General features: G+C 40.7%; 2 protein-coding genes across 2 annotated transcripts in view; one reads left to right on the forward strand and one right to left on the reverse strand.

Moving 5' to 3' along the window:
• LOC126267066 (synaptic vesicle membrane protein VAT-1 homolog) overlaps positions 1-20,406 on the reverse strand; it is a 266,094-nt gene that overhangs the window by 131,397 nt on the left and 114,291 nt on the right. The gene's annotated exons all lie outside the window — the stretch shown is intronic.
• Positions 5,266-14,695, forward strand: LOC126267062 (synaptic vesicle membrane protein VAT-1-like). Its single transcript, XM_049971905.1, has 8 exons — positions 5,266-5,311; positions 5,664-5,718; positions 8,638-8,712; positions 10,597-10,788; positions 10,861-11,071; positions 11,308-11,565; positions 13,803-14,047; positions 14,125-14,695. The coding sequence occupies exons 2-8, from the start codon at positions 5,680-5,682 to the stop codon at positions 14,491-14,493; spliced, it is 1,389 nt and encodes a 462-aa protein (XP_049827862.1). The 5' UTR covers positions 5,266-5,311; positions 5,664-5,679; the 3' UTR covers positions 14,494-14,695.

The raw sequence follows: 20,406 nt of genomic DNA on the forward strand, positions 1-20,406 counted from the left end.
GTGGTACTTGTTTTTAACGCGTTAATAGTTGCCAAACGATTTATCATGTATCTGATGTATTTATTAGATAATGTGCGCCAGCATCCTGTGTAGTCTAATTTGAAATGAGTTTCTGAAACTTACAGGTCATCTTTTATAATAACGTTTACATTAACGTCTTATTTTGTTTACCATGAAGAATTTACTCAGTCAACTGCAAAACAAGTTAGAGGTGTCAGAAATCATTTCAATTAAAAATTATGGGAACAAGAGCCAGTGGCTAGAATTAGTGATGTAACTAACACCCTCTCCTCGCAGCTTACAGACTCCTGACTATTCACTTTCGTTAAGAATGGCTTGATGATCAGCTCCGAAAATCATCCATCCATTCTGGAGGTTGTAATTACGAAAATCGTTTGAGCCAAGCTGAATAAGTAGAACGCGTGTAAATTCTTTCCTTGTATTAGCGACTTGTTTGTCCAAAGCTTTCTCTACTTTTTGGACTTTTTACCGCTTAAACAGTCAAGGCAAACTCCATTTTTTTAAAAAACCAAGCGAGATTTCGTAGAACAAACTGACTGAAAAATACATCACAACAGGACGGCCCTGTAAGCATCTAGTTCAGTCGGTCGGGACGTATGTAGGCTGACACGAAATTGGTCCAGATCCCCTGTACGCAGTTCCATATACGAGACGCTGTAAGCTACAAGAAGAGGCGTCAGCTACATTACGCTTTATAACCACTTGCAGCAGTTACGAGGACATCCAATTCAGTTTGTATCCCCTAAGTGTAATCCAGAATGATACTTAAAACCTAAAATGTTATTTACAGGTGCCTGAGGATATACTTCATGGTAAAGCAAAACAAATGAAATAAAATGTTTGTGTAAATGTTATGTGGAAGAAAATGTCCCCTGTAAGTTTAACGCATTCTTTTCAAATAAGAAGACTAAAAATGATGGTTGCGTGCACCTAATAAATACTGCGAAATGAAGCATTTACTAACTGTTGAAACATCTAGACATTCTACATAGCAGAAGATTTTGAAATAGGCTCGATTCTTTCATCACTTCTAACAATGAATCAAGTGTAGTCCACAAACAGAAGTAACTACTGTCTATATTTCGGTTTTTAGATTTTATTTCCTGTACGGTAAGATAATGGAATTAAGGTCTGATCTATTTCAGTTTTTAAATCGGAAACAAAACCTAAAAACGAGATACAAAAGGCCGACGGACTTATTCCTAAAATATATACCTTTGTTCAAAATGGCTGAGCACTATGCGACTTAACTTCTGAGGTCATCAGTCGCCTAGAACTTAGAATTAAACCTAACTAACCTAAGGACATCACACACATCCATGCCCGAGGCAGGATTCGAACCTGCGATCGTAGCGGTCGCTCGGATCCAGACTGTAGCGCCTAGAACCGCACGGCCACTCCGGCCGGCCTTTCATTCTGTGCCACATGCAACTATCGGATTCCTTTATGAAATAAATGCTTCATCTCTCATCCGTATTGGTATACTCTCATGGCGTCCCCCACAAACATCTACAGTTTCTCAATTTCTCCATAAACTCGGTTTTACCCTCCCCACATTCGTGTATATTAAAGAAGCATGTAATCCTGCGAAGTTATACAAGACAAACTTGTCTGGTGATTGGCAAGACAGCGCTGCACAGGGCCCGGTTTGTAAGGTGCAACAGTGGTGGAGGGGGTCGACCTGTCCGGAGATCACACCCAACCGACAGCCCGACCAAAGAAGTCGGTCGGTGGTGCGAACGTACCGTTTTCCCAGCTCCAGAAACCATGTGTAAACACTCTCCTGCACATTAAGATTGCGAAAAAATTGGCAAACAGCTAGCAAATGTTTCCCACAGAAAGTAACTGCAGTAGCGCACACTTTAATGGAACTGCTACTACAGGCCTAATTCTGAATCTTGTTCGTCGCGAAAAATGTTAGTTTCGGTTAAAGGGGATTTGATTCCACTGTGGCTAACTTTTCATCTGACCACTCATTAAGCCGAGAGCAGGCAGGTAAACAAAAACATGTCACCGCGAACTAATTTAGAACGTTCTCTGCACCTACTTTTTTAATTTAAAATGCACGTAACCCCAAACACAGGTAGCCTCTAATCGCAACAGACTGTGCTTCACTGTATTCGCGTCATCTCACATGCTCACGTTAAAATAAATATTAAACGATGTGTTGCTGCCTCGCATTCGGAGGAAATTTAAATTGTCCTGTCAGTGTGATAGTTTTTTCCAGCCTCTGTATCCAAACAGCAATATATCAATATTTCGTAGAACGAAACTGTTCGTTGAAGGCTGTACGTAGATCTTATTTGCTGTGCTATCCGCCAAGTTAGACTTACACCTTACCAAGCACATATATGTTAACAGTACGCACCACGCAAGAGATTTCGCATGCAAATCTATTAGTCCATATCTGAAGCGACACCTGAACAATTGTATGCTCTATCTAATGTGTGATTCGCTACAGAAGCATGTACGTGCGAACCACAATCCACTAGTGATAACTAGTATTACATGTTTGGTTCGCTTAATGTATTTCTGTAGCCAATAGACGAAATCTTCGTCAATTTACACTTCATACTTCTGATTTACACACTGTCTTTTCATTTGTATTAGAGACGAAGCATACTGTTGTGTGGCTTCACGTGAGAAAGTGATGGGTTTGCCATATGTCGTGTCAGTTGGCGCAAACTTTATATGTGATTGATGACGTCTTAGTCGAAATTGGCCAACAGCACAGCAAATAAATGATACAAATATACTTCCTACGGGAGTAAAACGACTTTTTTACGAAATACTCGGAGGTTGTGAATTCGCATATAAACAAAAATATCGTAACAGTTGTCAGAGCGACGACTGTTTCCACCTTAGTCGGTAACCTTTTATGCAGCTTATGAGGAAGATAAGCTGTCCTTTAAGTCTTCAGTAAATTACATATATAGTAAAGTGTGTATCAATTTTTTTTACGTCGTTCAAAAATATTTCGTTGATGGTGTCAAATCAGGTATTAATAAAAATTAATAGAATTGCCCAATTAGGAGCCAACAGCTGTTTCAACCCAGTGCTTCGAACATTGGTCAGCATTTGATTTACTCCACATAACAGGCCACTTATAAAATTTCGTGATGGTTTCCAAATGAACGAACGTATGTGGCAAGCTAAGACGGTGTGCCAGATTAGGAGTCTAAGCCACAGTGGGCTACCACCTGCACCATCCGGACACCTGAGGAACTGATTCAAAACAGAATATTGCTCCACACCTTATGCGCTAAGGTGCAGAGGCTCTCACGACGCACACCTGTGACACCGCAGTGGCCAGCGACAAGCTGAATATCAATAGACGCGTCATTCGCATTCGGGTTTTAAGACCTGTAGCGCACTGCCTGCTAAAGGAAGGGGGTCCGGGTTCAGTTCACGTCCCAGGACAATTTTAAGTTGTTACAAAAGCCTGAAACAGCCGGAACACTCCGACAAATAGCTTAACTCGCCTCTACATAAAAATGTGATGGTCTGATGACAGTATGGAGAGGAGGAATGATTTTAGGTTATATTTTTTAACAGGAAGTGTTTCTAAATAGTTCTACATCTGGAAAGATTCCGGAAACATGTCACATGCGCAGTATCGAATCATAGTAAGTAAAATACTTCCAGGTTGTGACTTATTGACGTAGTTCGGCAGGTTTGCTAAGAAATTAATGCTCAAGTGCCCAATAGCTGCAGACCGATCGTTCAGCCCCCGAACTACTTTCTTGTAGACAATTTAATGTGTTGCATCAAGTACTCCTTACAGCTGTTCGTCCCTGACAGTTAATGGCTGATCAACGGGCACGTTACTTTAATGAAATTTCAGCGATAGACGCACGTGAATTCTGTAATAAGTCCGTCGGCTTACTAGCCGTTTATGGGCTATTAATTGTGAGTGACTTTGTAAAGCCACTGCAGAGTTTGTATGACCATTTGAAAATCCATGTAGCCTATATTGTTTGAACGAAGTTCTCGACTCCTTAAGAATAATCGATTCAGTAGAGAAAAATTTGAGTGTACTTTGACGGAACGAATCCTCTCGTTTTCCGTACAAAAATAAAAGATCGAAAATTAAGTCTCTGCAGTGTTAAATACAGGTTTGTGTTTTATAGCTTTTGTATTTTTCCAAAACATTTTGCTAGACCTGAAACATTTACTATCTTATATAAGTTTCAAATTTCTAGTTTAATGCATCTAAAAACTTTTTTTTTTTTTTTTTTGGTTCGACGAGGACTAGGGTACTTAAATATGTCAACCACGTAAGTGTGCATTAACATAATCTGCACCTCTTCTGAATTAAATCTTACCTAACTCTGGAATTTCCGACACATTCAAAATTTTTAACATAGCGTCGAATTCAACAGACGTACATTGTCTGAGCAAAACTGCTGAACTAAGCCTATCTGTCAAAGGTCGTAGCTTAAAAGGTAAGCCAAGATCTTATTTCCAATGGCGGAAACTCCTGTTCGCGTTTAATCACAGCCGCAGACATGCTGTACATGTACTAATTGAGACCAGGTACTGAATTAGTAATTGAATTTAGTGTGACGAAATCAGGTTATCTAAAAGTTCCGTAAAGCCCTGGAGGAAACTGCAAATGATAAAGCATGTCCTGTGAATCCATTCCATCCGCCCCGTCTTTAATCTTAAGTTTTGTAAAAGTTACTGAATAATAAGCAGACACTAATCGCGTTATGAGAACGTAATGAACGTATCACTGACATTTCAAGATGCCGAAAGGCCTGAACCGCACTTAACAGAAGATAATAGCACCCCAAAACAGCGTTAAAGATCTTTTTTTTATAAAATGTCTTAAAATATAAACAGTGTATAGGGGCATAAATAGTCAATTGTTACTCTGATTCATTCGGGACAGGGGGGGGGGGGGGATAAAATTCGAAATACGAGTAGTACATGAAAACATCCCAGAGGAAAGCAAAACAGTCGGCAACAGTGACAGCGTAATCACAAGAAGACAGAATACTTCACCGCTGTTATCCCTTGGCCGGGACAGACTGAAGATGGGCAGTAACCCGTTGTCGGCAGCCGCTACATGTGAGTGCAACGCGACGAATTGCGGCCGTTGCGCTGTCTGGGAGGCAACACCTGTTGTGTTTTGACGGAATGCCTGGCGTCGCCATCACATGACAACCTTCCGGCCAATACGTTCTGGTAGTGGCCACATTCCCGACACGCCCACAGACCACGTTCTTATAAGAGAGCGCACAGGGGTCCGTATCATTAGTTGCATCTCCGAGTCCAGTGAAGTTATGTAAGTATGTATATTGACGTAACTGTGGATGTGATTGTGGACTGTGCTCATTGTCTATACTTGTTCTGGGTAGGAGCAAGAAGCTTGTATGGTGTTGGACATTCTTGTCCGTACGTAGAATTTTGACGACGCTTAATATATAAATTTAAGTGTACAAGTCACTCAGTGGAAGTGATGTAAATGAATTTGGTGTTTTCTTTTTCCTTTTAAATATTGATCGCAGTTCCACGTAAGCCAGCTCAGTTTGTTTCTGCATAATTCAGGAGTCCTTAAGACATGAAAATTTCATGTTTTCATTAAATGTAACAGGCGGAAGTGTGTTCATATAAAATTACTTTATTTCTGTTCACAGCTGGTAACATTCGGCCATGGATATGTTTCCGCTTCAGTTCACTGCACCTCTTGTGGTAAGATGTCAAATAACTACTTGTAATAAAAGATTAGCCATCTGCTACTTAACGTAGGTAACGATTTCTACTATGTAGACTTAACTCTTAACTTAACGAACTCGGTTGTTGTAAACTTCATACTGTCGGTATGAAAGATTCACTAAAGTCGAATTATGTCAAATAACTTTAAGTATAAGACCCTTACGTAGATACAGTAATATCTATTAACTGTAGTGACAAGCGTGGAATCACCCGAGAGGAGAGGCAGACATATATCCCCGATATGTTACTGAATCAATGTCTCCCTGGAGCAACTTTTTAGTCCATTAAAATAAAACTTAATACATTACTAGTTTGAGCCACCGTAGTGTAAAAAATTAAAAATACGCGAACTGTATTTTACTCCTGAAAGTAACTGGCAGTAACGTGTAGACCCATTTCCTGAAACGTATGGGGTTTTTGATACAGTAGTCACCGTTCAACAAGGATAGAAAGGTGGGTCGCTTGAGTTTTCTCGGTAGGCAATACCTTCATTTTAATTGCTGGCAGTACTGGTACAACTGATGAATAGTCGCAGTAAGTGAAGGCATGATTTGTCGTGCAACCATTACAAAGCTGGTTTTCGATATTCACAGCTGCAAACAAATTTTACATGTTGTGGTCTTCAGTCTTCGGAGTGGTTTGATGCAGCTCTCCATGCTGCTCTACCCTGTGCAAGCTTAATCTCCGTATTCGTACTGAAGCCTAAATCCTTCTGACTCAGTTCACTGTATTCATCTCTCGGTTTCCCTTGGAGGTTTTTATCCTCCACGCTGCCTTCCAATACTAAATTAATGATCCCTTGATGCCTCAAAACACGTCCTACCAACCGATCCCTTCTTCTCAAGTTGTGCCACAAACTCTTCTCCCCAATCCTATTTAATGCTTCCTCATTACGTACGTGATATACCCATCTAATCTCCAGTATTCTTCTGTAACACATTTCAGGCTTCTATTCTTTTGTCCAAGCTATCGCCCATTATCCACTTCCATACATGGATACACTCCATACAAATACTTTCAGAAACGACTTCCTGACATTTAAATCTACTCAGTGTGAGCAAATTTTTCTTCAGGAACGCTTTCTTCGCCATTGCCAGTCTGCATTTTATCTTCCCTACTTTGACCGTCAGTTATTTTGCTCCCCAAATAGCAAAACTCAGAGACTACTTTAGGAGTCTCGTTTCCTAATCCAATTCCCTCAGCATCATCCGACTTGGTTCGACTACATTCCATTATCCTCGTTTCGCTTTTGTTGATGCTCATCTTATATCCTCCTTTCAAGACACTATTCATTCCGTTCAGCTGCTCTTCCGAGTCCTTTGCTGTCTGACAGAATTACGATGTCATCGGCGAACATCAAAGTGTCCAATCAGTGTCCATTTCTTCGCCATGGACATTACCTAATCCGAATTTTTCTTTTGTTTCCTTTACTGCTTGCTCAATATAAACATTGAATAACATCAGGAGAAGCTAGAGCCCTGTCTCAGTCCCTTCCCAACCACTTCTTCACTTTCATACCCCTCGACTCTTACAACTGCAGTCTGCTTTCTGTACAAATTGTAAATAGCCTTTCGCTCCCTGTATTTTACCCGTGCCACCTTTAGAATTGGAGTATTCCAGTCAACATTGTCTAACATTTCTCTTTCTACGAATGTTACAAATGTAGGTTTGCCTTTTCTTAGTCTTCTAACATACGTCTCAGGGTCAGTATTTCCTCACGTATTCCAACATTCCTATGGAATCCTAACTGATCTTCCACGTGGTCGGCTTCTACCGGTTTTCCATTCGTCTATACAGAGTTCGCGTTAGTATTTTGCAGCCGTGACTAAAGAGTTCGGTAACTTTCACATGTCGGCGCCTGCTTTCTTTGGAATTGGACTTACTATATTCTTTTAAGTCCGAGGGTATTTAGCCTGTCTCAGACATTTTGCTCACCATGTCAATTTTGTCAGGACTTGTACTCCCAAGGCTGTCAGTAGTTGTAATGGCATATTGTCTACTCCCGGGGCGTTGTTTCTACTGAAATCTTAAAGTGCTGTATCAAATTCTTCATACAGTATCATATCTCCCATTTTATCTAAATCCTCTTCCATTTAAATATTGTCCTCGAGAACATCACCCTTTTATAGTTACTCTATACTCCTTCCACCTTTCTGCTTTCCCCTCTTTGCTAAGGGCTGGGTTTACATCTGAGCTCTTCATATTCATACAAGTGGTTTCTTTTCTCCGACGGTCTTTTTAATTTTCCTGTAGGCAGTATCTCTTACCCCTAGTGAGAAGTCTCTACATCCTTACATTTGTCCTCTATCCCTGCTTAGCCATTTTGCACTTTCTGTCGATCTCATTTTTGAGAAGTTTGTATTCCTTTTTGTCTGCTTCATTTGGTGAATTATTTCATCAATTAAATTAAATGTTTCTTGTTACCCAAGGATTTCCATTAGCCCTCATCTTTCTACCTACTTGATCCTCTGCCTTCATTTCATCCCTGAGCTAGCCATTCTACTGTATTTTTTCCTCATTCCTGTCAATTGTTCCCTTATGCTCTCTTTGAAACTCTGTAAAACCTCTGGTTCTTTCAGTTTATCCAGGTCACGTCTCCTTAAGTTTCCACCTTTTTGCAGTTTCTTCAGTTTTAATCTAGTTCATAATCAAGATTAAGGTCGGTCCGCATCTGCCCCTGGAAATGTCTTACAATTTAAAACCTGGTTCCTAAATCTCTTACAATTATATAATCTCTCTAGTCTTCCATTATCTCGAGGGTTCTTCCATGTATACGACCTCCTTTCGTGGTTTTCAGTGTTAGCTATGATTGAGTTATGCTCTGCGCAAAATTCTACGAGGCGGCTTCCTCTTTCATGGCAAAATTTCTACTTATTTGTCCTTTCTGTCTTCCAGGATGTGGAATCCGAAGAAAACCATATGGTACCATCAGTTACACTTAACGGGCATGGAGCAATGAATAGGATGAAGGTAAATAATACACCAGAATTTAGATTATCAAATTTCTAGTGTAAAAACTAAAATTTGAAAGTTGTCACCTTTTCAGAAAAATATTCACAGAAAGTTTAATTACCGTGGTGGCCAAAATCTTAGCTAGTCATCCTGATATAAATATGTTCGAATAACCTGAGATGATTGTCCGTAATACGAACTCCATCTGCAGCTTCAGGATCGTCTTCCAGGTGACGCATTTTTTCCAAATTAATGAAAATAGAAATTGAGTCTGCAACTGTACTTCGCATCGTCACTTTACAAATGTTTTCAGTAAACGCGAACACCGAAGTTGATAGATTATGTTAAACGTAACCTATCCGGCTCGTAAATATGATGAAATTCCGCTTTACGAACTAGCATCTGGATGTACGAAAACTGTAAAACTTAAAATACAGTAAGGCAGCCACTGTACAGTCCTTTCCATATTTGCTGTTACGAACTCAAATCGTCCCACGGTTTGCAGAAATTCTACAGCAAAAACATTTTCACTTGACTTAAACGGAACAAAAGGAAGTTAAAAATGGGCAGCCTTCATCCGAAGGCATGGTTAGACGGGTATTTAATCAATCGCTTCTTAGTCTCTCTCAGCTTTCCTTAAAGTTTGAGCACGTACATCTAGTTTCAGAACCAGACGTAATAAATCACAAATTTCTTTGGTTACATTGTATCTGACATATCTCCTGGTAACTGTTTCCTGACATACAAAGCGCAGGTGTTCAGGTCGTAGCGTTTTCTTCACGATATATGGCAGATGGTGTACATAGGTTTTAAGACTCCCTCATATCCAAGGGAATGTTTCATTCTTAATCTCGTCTTCTCCACAAGACGTAGAATACACCAGCCAACGCGATGCCAATCACATACTACGATTTCGGCAAGAACTTTACAACAATGCGCGTGCTCCAAAGTCCAAAACATAACACGTACTATTCCCTCTGGCTTCAGATCAGTCTACCCTGATGAGTCGACATGATCTACTTTCGTTAAACATATCAAATTAACGTATGTTCACACTAGGAGGAAAAAGTCGTCCAGCCATCGATTTGCTAGCACTCACAAATTTCGTAGCACGTATTCCTCGCTTTAGTGACTCTAAATTATTCGAACAGTACAGTCCGCTAAATTTTTCAATCGAGTCAAACTGCGTTAGGAGGAAATCTGTAGAGGATTTCGCGTGCCATACATGGAAATTACGAAAATAATGGGACCGAAGGGCACCTTAAGTGTCTTTAATGTCTCTGAAAGCGGAAACGCCAATTCAATTACTCAAATTGGAAAACGGCCTTTAAGTTCCTATGAAACTTAAATAAACGTAATTATGTCGGTCCACGTGCTAGCTACTTGACTAGATTAACTTCTAATAAATTTGACCCAAAACAATTTAAGCAAAATTTTAAAATACATACGACTTAAATAAGGTTAAAATTTACCTGATGGTTGCAACTATAGAACGCAGTTTCCTTCATACGCTTACGGCGCAACAGATGCTGGCAAACATTCTGTGCTTCAACGCAGTTCGCGACTAATACACATAAGATGTGCTGCCAACTCGTGAAAAAGGGAAGACGTCGTGAATTCCCATGACCTTCCTTTACTTTAATTGGAATGTCCAAAGCTGCCAGACCATTGCTTCCACATACTCGTCGCCAATGGCATTACCTCCTGTGCTGGTACAGTGTTACGGGTTGGTTTTTTCGTGTTTAGGTAACTTCCAATGGTTTGCCTTACCTTAAGAATAGCTTTGGACTATTGCTACACTTAGTCTAAAAGTAACAGCTGTCACTGTTTCGAAAGTTGACTACTTTAAAACACTTAATCGTATTAACGCTCGACGTTTTAACAAAACTTAAACTTCTACAGGTTGAAGATTCGCCCCTTAACAATGCTCTCAAAAGCGACTGCGTCGAAGTGGAGGTAGAATACTGCGGTATGAACTTCACGGACAACTACCTGCGTTTGGGCATAATAAGAAATTACAAATTCCCCGTCGTCATGGGCAGTGAATGCTGTGGCATTGTGACACGTGTCGGAAATGCTATTACCGACCTGAAGGTGAGTTCGACTGAATTCGCAGAATAACGGTGATAGTTGAGACGTAGATGTTGAGCAATCGGTTTGTTGCAGGCCGGGCAGAAGGTGCTGTGCTTGAAAATGCAAGGTGGCCTGTTCAGACGAATGGTCCACGTCCCGCGGAAAAACTGCTTCCTGGTGCCAGCCGATATCAGCCTCAAAGATGCCATTGGTCTTGGTCTCAACTACTTGGTAGCTCACATCTGCTTGTTCGAACTGGGCTGCATCAAAGCAGACGATGTAATTTTCATGCAGTCGATTGCAGGTATAAAGCTCAAATACTGAAACATAATGGTTAACATCTTCATTTGTGGAACTGAAACTTTCGTGCCTTTTTTTAAGTGTAAACAAACTTAAGCACCTGGATAATTTAATGCTGTGAAACCGTCAACTACCTCTCAATAAAATTTGACTTGCACTTTGCACCAACACAATTTGTAAGATATAAAACAATTTTAACACTGGTGGCTATGGTTAACATCATTTTGTTACTGATGGCAGGTGGTGTTGGAACGGCTGTTACGCAGCTTTGTCAGACAGTACAAAATGTTAAACTCCTGGGAACCGCTTCAGAATCAAAGTTCGCTGATCTAAAATCTCATGGAGTGGACCGTGTTTTCCGCCACGACGAGGATTACGTACAAGAAATCCTCAAAACCTATCCTGAAGGAATAGATATCATTATAAACAGCAACGGTGGAACGGACATTGAAAGGTGCTTTAAAATGCTGAAACGTTGTGGCACATTGATCCTGATTGGTAAGTAATGAAATGGTAATTCAAGACTCACTAATTACGTATACTACACTTGGATAGCATCAATGACGCATTTTGAACAGTGTAATTAAATTCCAGTGGTTAATACTCAGTGACGAGGCTTCTGTACCTTGCAGGTAAAAAATCCTGCTATAGGACCGTTTTGTTAGTCTATCCACTTACAAAAACTTTTCGTCACAATACTTCTAGTATCGAACCGAAACTTGAATGTTAAGGTCTGTAGTCAATTTGCGCTTAGTTTCAGTATGAGATGACTGTAAAACTTCAGCACGCAACATACTGCACTACCCGTCGACCTATTATAATGAAATTTAACAAAGGTTCAAAGGACAGTGACACGCAGACTCCGAAGCTGTCAATTCGGAAATATGGGACGAAAAAGTTTGTTACCTGACTTAAGACTAAAACTTCATCCCAACTTCTAGAACCTGGAACCGATGTCTTAACAGGATCAATGTCGGTAGAGCAAAAACCACCAGTGTTCCTCGAACATAGATACACCTTGAAAAACTTCATGCAAACGTCTTAGAGCGTACATTCCCAAACACAATACGAATAAATACAGTGCAGAGTAAATCAAAGCTTGGTGGATTAGTCTCTCTGCACCAGGATTTGCTCAGAAATAGTTAGCTCAACATTTCGATGGACACGCTAACCATTTAGGAAAGACCTCACTATCACAACTTACGTCATTTCTGACAATATTCTGCCGATGTGAAAGTGCAAATCTGCACACTTTTTAAAACTTAGATCGCTTAATAGGCCTGGAACTGAGAGGCATATAAAATAAAGCAAAAATCTGACAATACTGTTGTCTTCAGTCAGACTGGTTTGATGCACCTCTCCATGCTACTCTATCCTGTGCAAGCTGCTTCATCTCACAGTACCTACTGCACCCTACATCCTTCTGAATCTGCTTAGTTTATTCATCTCTCGGTCTCCCTCTACGATTTTTACCTTCCACGCTGCCCTCCAATGCTAAGTTTGTGATCCCTTAATGCCTCAAAGCATGTCCTACCAACCGATCTCTTATAGTCAAGTTGCGCCACAAACTTCTCCCCAATCCTATTCAATACCTCATTAGTTAGGTGATCTATCCACCTTGTCTTCAGTATTCTGTAGCACCACATTTCGAAAGCTATCCTTGTCGAAGCTAGTTAGTCCATGTTTCACTTCCATACATGGCTACACTCCAAACAAGTACTTCAGGAAACGACTTCCTGATAAATAAATCTATATTCGATGTTAACAAATTTCTCTTCAGAAATGCTTCCCTTGCCATTGCCAGTCTACATTTTATATCCTCTACTTCGACCATCATCAGTTATTTTACTTCCCAAATAGCAAAACTCCTCTACTACTTTATGTGCCTCATTTCCTAATCTAATTCCCTCAGAATCACCCGATTTAATTAGAGTACATTCCATTATCCTCGTCTTGCTTTTGTTGATCGTCTTATATCCTCGAGACACTGTCCATTCTGTTCAACTGCTCTTCCAAGTCCTTCGCCGTCTCTGACAGAATTACAATGTCATCTGCGAACCTCAAAGTTTTTACTTCTCCGTGGATTTTAATACCTACTCCAAATTTTTCTTTTGTTTCCTTTACTGCTAGTTCAATATACCGATTGAATAACATCGGGGAGAGGCTGCAACCCTGTCTCACTCCTTTCCCAGCCACTGCTTCCCTTTCATGCCCCTCGACTCTTAAGACTTCCATCTGGTTTCTGCACAAGTTGTAAATAGCCTTTCGCTCCCTGTATTTTTACCCCTGCCACCTCCAGAATTGGAAAGAGCATTCCAGTCAACATCGTCAAAAGCCTTCTGTATTGTTAGCCAATGAATTCCTGTGTTACTTCTTCGTACATACGTTTAGAAGAGTTTAACACTAAACATGACGTTAGCGTCTGATAATAACTTACATTTAGAGCTTTGAAATGATCATTCTGTGTGACGATACATTTTTTGACATACATACCTTGTTACTTTACAAATCTTTCCTACAATCGTAAAGTTCCGGTATTTTATGCTCAAATTACATGTGGGTTTCCGTGTAGCATATTCCTAAATAGCGGCAAGGGTGGTGGTCTCTAGTAGGAATAGTCGGAGCGTGTGAGAGCGTGTTTAACACCACAAACCATAGTGAAGTTAAGACTCTGTACCATACCACTGCAGATCCAACAAAAAATTTCATGTAACTGATTCTTGGAATATTGACAGGTTCCAACTGCACTGCTTCGTATCCCAAAACGAAAGCCTGGGGCATGATCAGGCCAACGTGGGATACCCAGACGGTGTCGTCTGCTGAGCTGATTAGCAAAAACCACACTGTGGCGGGCGTAAATATTGGGCTGTTGTTGCAAACTGAACAGGAAATGATGCAGGCCATAGTCGCTAAGATTTTTGAACTACGATCCAGTGGGAAAATTGAACCACGTATTCATTCAGTTCTGCCTTTTGAAAAGGTAAGGTTCCTTCTTGTATGGGCTGTCTAGTGCCAGTTACCACTAAAACTGGTGTGTAACGCATAGTTATGTTGCAGGTCACTGAGGGTATGATCGAGCTATGCGAGAGGAAGAACTACGGGAAGATTATCTTGGATGTGAAGCGAAAAACTGCCACGCCAGACGAGCCTGATGTTTCCGTCGCAGCGGAAACACAAACGCAGCCTCTTCTGGCACATGAGGAACAGGGCCAGGTGGAGACAAATGAGAAGGGCGTCGAGACACAGGAACCTAGTGTGGAAGCGGCAGCGGAAACAGAGCCTGAGCTAGCTCGTACTGAAGATAGCGATGATACTAAAGATACTCAGGATACTGAAGCCTCAAAAGCAACAGAACCAGTCGAAGAGAAAGAGCAATCCGAAGAAAAGATCGCCGAGGAGCCGAAGGATGCCAGTGGATCTCATTGAGAAAGATGCAACTAAAGATGTGATGTACTATTTATACTGCTGTTAATTTATTATCTAAAATTATTTTAAAGTTGTTAAAGGTTTTTAATTATGCTTGCTGAAATACTAGTTTTGAACGTAATTTAAATTTGGAAAAATTAAAAATTTTATTGTAACCTTTGTATTGATAAACAATAAAACGTTGAATGCATAAGTCATTAAATTTATTAGAGTTAAATTAACACAACTCGGTTCATAATACATGCCATAATAGGTCAGGGAGTGCGGAAACTATTTCACTGAGCTTCCTGATTCCTACGTGTTGCTTATTCAGTTAACATGTACATTAGTAACAGCCTGCACATTAGACTGGCGCATATGTCGAAAACATAAGCCTTTTCACAAAAAAAGGCTACGAGCTGTCATTCTTTATTAAAGTTCAGCACGTCAATATCGTACAGAAGAAAAAGTTCCGTGCCTCAGTGCAAACTGACAAACGAACAGCTAGTTTATAACTCCAGATTTAACGAAGAGACATTGAGTTAGTTAAGATGCAAACGTTCATAGACGTAACTATCACGAAACTATTTCCATAGTTTCGTCATGGTAAGTCACGGGTTTCACAACTACATATCTAACGTCACGGACCTTACCCTGAATGTCAATCGACATTTATAATACCTATACAAAGATATAGCCTCAAATTTACACTTCAAAATTTTGTAATTTTTTACTGGTTCATGAATTCGGACAGGTCCCCCACATTGCTGCAGCCCCCATCACTGAAGATAGTCTGAAGCAGTCTTCAACATGGTACTCAGAGTGCTGTAATCTCTAACCGTAACACCTCATGTACCTGTTAGATATCCTGAAGTTCCCTCCGTTACAAATAGTAACAATTGTCAGTGAGACGGTTACCTTCACCGTTAGAATATCTGAGCATGGTTGTCACTAACATTAGCTAATGCTGCTACAGCTTTTTGGTCAATATTTTGACTGAAGATAAAGCTTAAGGTGTTAAAACTTTAACACTGGCAACAAACTTAAGTTTTCACATCAGGAGGGACAATTCTTCGACGCAGCGTATTTTTAACAGAAAACAATTTATTCATGGGACGAGACGTGACATTCAGCGTAATATGTCGCTCCCGGTATATGTGTTCGTTAGTAACTTAACATTTGAATTGTTACGAAGTGGCGCTACAGGTTTAAACCTGTAGAACAACTTGCACTTTTGTGTGCTACAGTTAAGTAACACTTTAAATTGTTGCCGTCGTAATCCATGAACATTTAGTTAAATAACCATTACGCTACAAATCACGAACTCGCTGAACGCGATTTCGGTTCGAAGTTCTTTTCAGAAGTCCAGCAAAATCTAAATCGGTTTCTTTGCCTCTAAAGACTTCTAAACATGGAGTCTCACGCTCTCGTACATAAGGTTATTCCCTTGCCCTCACTTTATGTGAGACGAACCATATAAATAAAGAGGAAAACATCTACAGTCAAAATAAACGGAAGTTTGTTTGGCATAAGTTACAAAATTTTCTTTTTCAGTTTGTCACGCTGGGAAGATTATTTACCCTTTCTGCAGTTGAGCATGAATTAGGTCCTACGTCAATGAAGTCATCTGCAGTCTCTGGCTTGTGTAAAGTGTTTAACTCCATTGTGTTACATTTGCGATATGCAGGCTAATGAGACCCACATTTGCCTAATGTCTAAAGAAGTTTAACAACGTAGTTAAGACTCTTCTATGCAAGAGCCGTCCGGCACTTATTATTCTACCCTCTTACAGATCAACCCCTGCTAAATAAGGCTAAGCTTCTTAGTACATCTGCGACTGACCAAGGCTACTAGGAAAATTATCGTAGTCTACGCCTACTTACCACAGTTTACTCTAGCCTATGGTAGTTTTACAGCTCTACTCTTGCCACTACTCCTAATAGCTTTAATAATTAGTCTCCAAAGAAGTAAATACTGATGTAATATTCAATACAATGGTCAGTCACCAATAAAAATATCTGTGCTTATATCCAGTACAGTCGAATTAAGTCGGGTGATGCTCAGGGAATTAGATTAGGAAATGAGACGCTTAAAATAGTAAAGGAGTTTTGCTATTTGGGGAACAAAATAACTGATGGTCGAAGTAGAGAAGATATAAGATGTAGACTGGCAATGGGAAAGAAAGCGTTTCTGAAGAAGAGAAATTTGTTAACATCGAGTATAGATTCAAGTGTCAGGAAGTCATTTTTGAAAGTATTTGTATGGAGTGTAGCCATGTATGAAAGTGAAACATGGACGATAAATAGACAAGAAGAGAATAGAAGCTTTCGAAATGTGGTGCTACAGAAGAATGCTGATTATTAGATGGGTAGATCACATAACTAATAATGAAGTATTGAATAGAAATGGGGAGAAGAGTATGTGGCACAACTTGACAAAAAGAAGGGACCGGTTAGTAGGACATGTTCTGAGGCATCAAGGGTCACAAATTTAGCATTGGAGGGCAGCGTGGAGGGTAAAAATCTTGGAGGGAGACCAAGAGATGAATACACTAAGCAGATTCAGAAGGATGTAGGTTGCAGTAAGTACTGGGAGATGAAGCTTGCACAGGACACGGTAGCATGGAGAGCTGCATCAAACTAGTCTCAGGACTGAAGACTAACAACAACAAAACATATCCAGTATACCCAGTATCATTGCCGAATACAGCTCCCTTAGTGCATTTCTACACTGACCATAAAATACATAGAAAAAACCCAAATTTTTCAAAAGTATGAATCTAATCTTAGACACTTTTCGTAATATACTCTCCCCGTACCCTCCATGTAATGGTAATAGTAAATTTACTGCACAAACTCTCCTGAGCACTCAAAACGATTGCAGAACAGCCTGTGACGTCATGTTTTAGCCCTGGGCAGACAGCTAGAGGGAGAGTTTGCGTTTGTCTCTAAAAAACTGGTGTCGGTCGGTTGACGGAAAGCCTTAAGGTACATTTACATAATGTACGGCAATTCCGCGGCCTCACGAACTGCAGCCACATGTACAGTTACCTGGCAATGTTTGCTGTAGTACATTTCTGGGCCAGAAGTGTTTGCAGGAGCCACACCATTACCACAAAATGTACGATACACACTTGTTCCAGAGTTTTGAAAGACTGTTGAAGCACTGTTTCGAACTTTTCGTACAAGCTGTTTATCCGAGAGCTGCTAAAACGGATGGAAATATAAGAGACTGCATTACAGCTACAGTCCGGCTGTCGATCACCCAGTTTTTAGCTACTGGTGATTCTCACAGTAGTTTATTGTACCTCTTGAAAACTAGCTGTTCGTCATTAAGTGTGTCTGTGGCCGAAGAATGCAACACTTTGGTCGAAGAACTTAAAGATTACATTAAGGTAAGTTTGAAACAAGAATACAATTTTTATTGTGACTTTATTATTTAATTCACTAGCACCCATCACTGTTTACACTATCAATTTCTGATTCAAGTAAGTCTCGATATAGTATGAAAAGCATGGCATCAACGCAACTCGTGTGGATGAAGAGCCACCTGTGTATCTACTCTTCCTGTTCAGTTTACTTTGCTTCAACTTTGGCGTAGGCTCGAAGACTGGAATTATTCTGTACGCTTCATCAAGCATAATTTCGACGTCCCACAGCTCTGGTCGCAGGTGGCTCGAATGCATAAAATACGTAGTTCTCTAGTTTGATCACTCCTCCATTGGTGAAGACGACAAACCTACCACAACCAACAAATACAGAACGCGTGGTCATATTTACGCATGTAAACTTTGGGACAAATCCGAAACGATATTGTTTTCGCACAACATATAACAGCAGCTCTGTCAGTGAGAGGAGTAGGAAACAGAAAGCGAGAGGTAAGCATTTACAGACAAGGACGGAGATAAATATTGTCATGCAATGCGAAACGTTCTCCACTCGTTGTGAACAACCACCCAATTTCAAGACTGCCGTTTATTGCAGCACTGTTGACGGCATTGCCGTAAAATATGGTCCATATAAACGCATTCTTATTTGCCTCCACACACGTAGGCGATGACGCCATTAAAGAGAGTAAGGACGACCTGGGAATCATGAGATCCCCTGGATTCGACTTAATCGATTCTGAGAGACCGCGTGGTTTGAAACTTGCTCCTGTGCAAACGAGTTCAAAAACGGCTCTGAGCACTATGGAACTTAACATCTGAGGTCATCAGTCCCCTAGAACTGAGAACTACTTAAACCTAACTAACCTAAGGATATCACACACATCCATGCCCAAGGCAGAATTCGAACCTGCGACCGTAGTGGTAGCGCGGTTCCAGACTGAAGCGCCTAGAACCGTTCGGCCACACCGGCCGGCTGCAGGCGAGTCCAAAGCAGTTCTCATACGGGACGAGAAAGCTGACGTTGATGTGGACATAGACGAGACATACGACCTCAAGAGAGGCAGCATCGTCGGCTCACGGGACGAGCTGATATGATTCTTGTTAACAGTGCTCTCCAGCGGCCGTTGTTGGTTTCATTTGCTCGCAAATCATGTATTTTCCTTACGAAAATGGACGCGCTTAAAATAGCTGCGTCAACTCTGTTAGCGATTGTCGAAGGAGAGTCGAGGAAATTGCGAAGAAAGTTCTGGACTCGCCAATGGTTTCAAAAGCGAACTGTTGGTAGACGAAATCTACGAAATGCTGTACATCGATCTGAGGTAAATACCGGTAGAAGTCATTTGTTGACTCAGCTTAATTTTCATCCCGAATTCGAAGTTAATGGAAAAGTATCGTGCTTAGTGTCAGTTTGTGCACGCGCAATATCAATATTCTTTTTTATTTATGCTCTATTTTCTTTCCTTTTTCTTTTTTTCAGTTTTCTTTTTTTTCTTTTCTTTTGTTCTTTCTTCCTCGATGTTGCATTGACTTCCAACCTTCTGAAATAACTTAATACATCACATAGGTTTCAAGATCGAGATTCGTTTCGCAATTTGATTCAAATGGAAGAGGGGATCTATTTCGAAGCTGCTCGCCATCACTGAAAAACATATTTACAGGCAATATAAAAACATGAGCCAGTCCATAGATCCAGAGACAGATGTATATGTTTTAAAGAAAGTTTCATAACAGCAAAAACTTCCGGTGCCTAACTTGTGTTTACTTTCAGACACAGACAGGCGGCCACGTTAAGATTTCTGCCACTGGTGAATCACTCCATTCGTTGGTCTTTGCTGCAGAAAATACATCCACTTTTGAGGCAATACCCATATTATGTGAATAAGATAGACCCAGTACCTGTTAAATATATAATCATAATACGTATTCTGTGAGAAAGAAAACCCACCAAATAAGATGTCTAGCGCCGTATGATAAAGCGGCTTATTTCACGCTCCCAACGTTGTGGAACGTGGAATTCCAATGAGGCCCACGAGAAAGTCGGGCCGTGGCGCGTAAGTCGTAGCACGTCACACTGCAGGTCGTGCCAACAGCCGTCTCTTGAGTTTCTCCCGGCGTATTTGATAATCAAAATATCCACGGGTGTACTGCCGGTCTATAGTGTCCAACGGGCACAATATTTCGGCGATCAAACATGTCGCCATCATCAGGTGCTCAAGGACGCAGATTTACCGGAGGGTGACGCTAAGAAATTGTTACCCCAAGGTCCGGTACCGCCTAGACTATATGGACTCCCGAAGCTTCACAAAGAGGGGGTACCATTACGCCCCATTGTCAGCAACATCAGGGCACCTACATATTTCTTGGCCAAATACCTGACGGAAATATTAAGTCCTTATGTTGGTAAATGCCCTCATCACATCCGTAATTCCGTGGATTTTGTTAAACGCCTTGATAGCTTCAGGTTGGATGAGTCAGATATCATGGTGAGTTTTGACGTCGTTTCCTTGTTTACGAGGGTACCCCTGCGAGAGTCGCTAGAGTTGATT

The sequence above is a fragment of the Schistocerca gregaria genome, chromosome 4 (assembly GCF_023897955.1).
Source record: "Schistocerca gregaria isolate iqSchGreg1 chromosome 4, iqSchGreg1.2, whole genome shotgun sequence".
Lineage (NCBI taxonomy): Eukaryota > Metazoa > Arthropoda > Insecta > Orthoptera > Acrididae > Schistocerca > Schistocerca gregaria.

Coding starts and splice junctions, on each gene's coding strand:
- LOC126267062 (XM_049971905.1), top strand. CDS start 5,680: ATGGATATGTTTCCGCTTCAGTTCACTGCACCTCTTGTG. Junction 10,789..10,860: donor ATGCTATTACCGACCTGAAG/GTGAGTTCGACT, acceptor GGTTTGTTGCAG/GCCGGGCAGAAGGTGCTGTG. Junction 14,048..14,124: donor CAGTTCTGCCTTTTGAAAAG/GTAAGGTTCCTT, acceptor GTTATGTTGCAG/GTCACTGAGGGTATGATCGA.